The 5,280-nt window shown below is 34.9% G+C and overlaps 1 protein-coding gene across 1 annotated transcript; it reads right to left on the bottom strand.

Annotated features, from left to right (window-relative positions):
* Positions 1-1,127: 1,127 nt before the first annotated feature.
* LOC111984684 (uncharacterized) lies at positions 1,128-2,968 on the bottom strand. Its single transcript, XM_024016301.1, has 3 exons — positions 2,800-2,968; positions 1,762-2,014; positions 1,128-1,563 (listed from the first exon to the last, which is right to left on the bottom strand). Exons 1-3 carry the CDS (start codon positions 2,966-2,968, stop codon positions 1,128-1,130), a joined length of 858 nt encoding a protein of 285 aa, XP_023872069.1.
* Between the last annotated feature and the right edge of the window lie 2,312 nt (positions 2,969-5,280).

Consider the following 5,280-nt stretch of genomic DNA (forward strand, 5'->3'; position numbering starts at 1 on the left):
ATCGATTGAAAATCTGGAAAAATCAATTTTTTGAAAAACAGAACAGTTTTATGTAGAAACACTTCAAAGCGTAGTATTTTATGAATAGAATGCATGAGTATGAGATGAAATGCTTTTTAAAAAAACTTGTATTGAACCCAGATTTCCCAAAAATAAGATTTTCAATCAATTTTCCTTAAATTTTCAAACTTCAAACACATTTTACATTAAAATCAAGGAATTTTCAAACTTGGATGGCCAAAACAAAATCACACACAATAACATATACAAAGTTTAGCAAAGAGTAACTTGTGTAGTGTGTGTAACTAGCAAAAACTTAAGATACATGTGAGGTGATATGTGAATAGTAAGCAATCACAATTTCTACAAAATTCATCACATAAATTTGAAAGAGACTATCACCTAAAGAGTTACATCATATAACTTTCACGTCTACTAGAATAAAAGTTTGTAATCATGTAAGTTTCTTGAGTTGCCTCATAATGTACACACCAATTTTATTTGGTCAAAAACTTATTAATAATAGCTAGGATAATGTACACACCAATTTTATTTGATTGATTTAATTGTAGTCCAATAATGTACACACCAATTTTAGCATTTAAACCGAGGCTACACCTTATGTTCTTTTTGTGCATGTGCTATACTTTCTCGAGCACAAAGTCTTACGATATACATTAAGATGTTCATGATTGGCTAGTAAACAGTGGTGAGATGGTTATTTATGACTTTCTCAATAAGTTCAAGTCCGACAATCAAAGGCATGTGATTTCAAAATTAAGATCATGTGATCAAAAACTAAAAACATCTTCCCACACATGCACTACAAAGTTCAAACTAGTAAAGTGCAGTAAAATAAGTTCATTCAAGCTAAACACGGTACATAAACATGTTATGTAAAGATAAATTGGCCAACCTTAATTTCAAATCCAAAAAATAATACAAAACACATTTTGCTACCTTTTTTTTTTTTTTTTTTGAAAAAAATAACAAAAACATCCTAGAATGAAATGCATGAATATTATACAATGCAAATCCTAGAAAAGTAAAGAAAACAAAAACAACAAAGAACAAAGGTCACAAAGAGTAGAGCGATGAAGCACAAGGACCATGAAAGCCAAAGATGACTAGGGACACAGAATCACACCAATAACTTGACGAAGTGTCTCAAACTTACTTGTGTCAAGAGGCTTGGTGAAGATGTCAGCATTCTGAGGTTCCGTAGGGATATACTCAAGAGCCACAATTTTTCTTTCAACTAGATCTCTAATAAAGTAATATCTAATCTCTATTTGCTTAGTCTTAGAATGTTGAATAGGGTTCTTGGAGATATCAATAGAACTAGAATTATCACAATAGACAAGCATGGTGTCTTGTGATATCCCATAATCACTCAAAAGATTTTTCAACCAAAGAAATTGTGAACAACAACTTCCAACAGCAATATGTTCTGCTTTTGCAATAGACAAAGAGACAAAATTTTGCTTTTTACTCATCCAAGCAACAAGATTGGCTCCTACATAAAGACACCCACCAGTGGTGCTTTTTCTATCATCGGCATTGCTAGACAATCAGAATTAGAAAATCTAGCAAGAGACAGATTTGACTCTTTGCTATAAAACAATCCATAATCACAAGTTCCGCCAACATATTTTATGATTCTTTTAACAGCATTCAAATATGAAATCTTAGGATTAGATTGAAACCTAGAACATACACCAACACTAAAAGCAATATCAGGACGACTAGCAAGTTAAATACAAAAGACAACCAATCATGCCTCTATATAATGTAACATCAACAGACTCACTTAATGGATTATTGGTTAACTTTGCATTAGCAGCCATTAGTGTTCTAGCATGTGCAGCCTTGTCAAGTCCAAATCTCTTGACTAGATTTTTAGCATACTTTCCTTGGTTGATGTAGATACCAAAATCCGTTTGCTTCACCTGCAATCCCAAGAAATAAGTTAGTTCACCAACCATACTCATCTCAAACATCGCCTTCATTTCATCTGCAAAAGATTGAGCAAAAGAATCATTAGTAGCACCAAAAAGAATATAATCAACATAAATTTGAGCTACAACAAAATAATTCTTATCCTTTCATATGAAGAGAGTAGTGTCTACAAATCCTCTTTTGAAATCATGCTTAGTGAGATATGTAATTAACTTATCATACCACGCCCTGAGAGCTTGTTTCAAACCATAGAGGATTTTCTTCAACTTGTAAACATCAACTGGTTTGTAAGGATCAAAAAAACCCTTTGGTTATTCAACATATACCTCTTCTTGCAACATCCCATTCAAGAAAGCACTCTTGACATCCATTTGATACAACTTGAAATTCAGATGACTTGCTATAGCCAAAAGTACCCTAATAGATTCCAGTCTTGCTACCAGTGCAAAAGTCTCATCAAAATCAATCCCTTCCACTTATGTGTACCTTTGAGCAACAAGTCTTAATTTATTTCTAATAACAATACCATGTTCATCTGACTTGTTCTTAAAAATCCACTTAGTTCCAATCACATTTACTCCCTTTGGTGAACTAATTCCCACACATCATTTCGAATAAATTGATGAAGTTCTTCATGCATGTAATTAACCCAATCAGCATCTTGAAGTGCTTCATCCACCTTTTTCAGTTCAAATTGGGATAGATAGCATGAGTGTGTATTTACATTCAAGGCTATGGATCTCGATCTCATGTTATCATTTAGACTACCTAATATATTTGTGGCAGGGTGATTTAACTTTACTCTAGAAGATGGACCTTTGACTAGAGATGTGGAGGTACCTTTTGGTTCTGATGGAAGGCTAAGCTCACTTTGTACTTGTTGAGCTTCGTGAACCAATGTGGATGGTTCTAAACTTGATGGTACTGACATCGTATCATTCAACAATAGCAGCTCTTCATCACAATGCTTCCCCATATAATTATTAGGAAGTGAATCATCAACCTCCATAGTCTTCTCTTAAACCAGATAAGTGTTTTCTAAATGAGTTTTTGAACATAATTCATCATTGATCACAACATTGGAAGACTCCATGACTGTTTTGGTTCTCAGATTGTATACTCTATATACTCTACTTGTAGAAGAGTAACCTAGAAAGTATCCCTTATTGCTCTTTTCATCAAACTTTTCTAGATTCTCCCTATCATGTAGAATATAATAGTCACTACCAAATATTCTGAAATATTTAACAACAGTCTTCTTTCCTCTCCAGAGTTCATAAGGAGTTTACTTGGAATCTGGTTTGAAATACACTCAGTTGAGCGTATGGCAAGCAGTGTTAAGTGCTTCTCCCTAGAAGGACTTGGGCATCTTTCTGTTGTGTAGTATGACACGAGCCATCCCTTGAACAACCCTATTCTTCCGTTTCACTATTCCATTATGTTGTGGTGTCTTGGGTGAAGAGAAATCTTGATGTGTGCCTTGATCATTGCAGAAGGTAGCCAGCTTAGTGTTTTTGAATTCTCTTCCATGATCACTTCTAATTCTGGCTATCACAGTACTTTTCTCAGCTTGCAATTTCTTGCACAAGTGTATCATCTTTTCAAGAGCCTTAGCTTTATCTCTCAAAAGCACAACCCATGTATATCTAGTAAAATCATCCATAACAACTAGAATAGACTTCTTACCACCTAAACTCTGAACTCTAGCAAGACCCATGAGATCAATGTGCAATAACTCTAGAGGTCTTGAAGCTTGAACATCGGTTATAGACGGATGCTTGGACTTCACTTGTTTACCCATCTGACATGGTCAACAAATGTACTTGTCTATCTTCTCAAACTTGGGGAAACCAATAACTACATCACACTTGGAAATCTTCTCAAGTTGCTTGTGACTTGCATGTCCCAACCGTTGATGTCATAAGTCTACTTGATTGATCTTTGCACTAAAACACTTGTTGCTTATACTTGGTGTTACACCATAACAATTGTCAACTGTCCTCACACCAATACACATACAGTCACCTCCTCCATCAAGTATCTCACATTCATACTTGGTGAAGAGAACATTCAATCCATTGTCACAAATTTGACTGATGCTGAGTAAGTTAGCCTTCAACCCATCAACATACCAGACATCTTCAAAAACTGGCAACCCTGGGATGTCCACAGTTCCAATGCCTCTGATCACAGATTTGCTTCCATCTCCAAACGTGATTGTCCCAATATTTCCTTCAAAGAGTGTCTTGAACAAGGTTTTATTTCCTGTCATATGTCTAGAACAACCACTATCCAAATACCAAAGACAAGAATCACGTGCCTTTAAGACAGTTAAAGCAATATAACACACATAATTATCATCACATGTAATTATACCTAGATGCTTAAGGAAAGATTTAATAAAAGCAACAAGAGACACAAACCACAAGTAGACAAGTTGGAATACTAGTACCAAGATCTTCTAAAAATCCATGACAACAGGGGTTAATGATCAGCTTTTAGATCAAAGGATCTACAACAAAAGAGCTACCTACTCTGATACCACTTGTTTGTTTTTAGACCCCTTAAACACAACTAGATTAACCTAGTTATTTAGCCAAGTGATTACTTAGTCAAATTATGCAGATCTAGGTTAACACAAATATATCATATCATTGAACAGTGCGGAAGATAAAGAACTCAACGATATGATAACTCAAGAAAACCAAATCGATAAAAAACTTGGGGAGGATTTAACCTAACGATCCTCAAGGTAAAAAGCAAATCCACTATGAAAGAATTGAAGTTTTACAATAGCAACTTAGACCACTAACATCCTATTGCTGCCTCGATTAGAAAACTTACTACAACGACCCCATGATAGCTCCGAGTCCACATACTACTTCTTTCTTGAATTCCCAGCAAGCACAAGCACTCCTACTTGTATATCTTTAAAGTCTTGAATCTGCAACTAAATTGATCACCAAGCTCTCAACATCAATCTTGAGATTGGAAACTTTAAGTGTATGTGAAGGCAAACACCTCTAGATCTCACAAGAAATTCACACACACAGTAGAAAAAGCAACCTCAAAACATGGCTAGGGTTTTCCCTTTTATACTTAAGACAAAACATAAAACCCTACACGTCAAACAGGCTTGGGCTGAGTTGGAAAATTCTGTATAAAAATAATCTGCACGAGCTTCGATCGATCGAGTCTAATTTTCGATCGATCGAACCAAGTAGATTTACACAATAAATCCTGTAGTACACTCGATTCCAACTTTACACTTTAAACATACTTTGAGCAAGTCTAAAATAAGACTAAACATTTTGATCATGG

This window comes from Quercus suber, unplaced genomic scaffold (genome assembly GCF_002906115.3).
Source record: "Quercus suber isolate HL8 unplaced genomic scaffold, Cork oak 2.0 scaffold_684, whole genome shotgun sequence".
Classification (NCBI taxonomy): domain Eukaryota; kingdom Viridiplantae; phylum Streptophyta; class Magnoliopsida; order Fagales; family Fagaceae; genus Quercus; species Quercus suber.

Coding starts and splice junctions, on each gene's coding strand:
- LOC111984684 (XM_024016301.1), bottom strand. CDS start 2,968: ATGGAGGTTGATGATTCACTTCCTAATAATTATATGGGGAAGCATTGT. Junction 2,015..2,799: donor CCTTCCATCAGAACCAAAAG/GTACCTCCACAT, acceptor AATCTTTTGCAG/ATGAAATGAAGGCGATGTTT. Junction 1,564..1,761: donor GGCATGATTGGTTGTCTTTT/GTATTTAACTTG, acceptor CTGATTGTCTAG/CAATGCCGATGATAGAAAAA.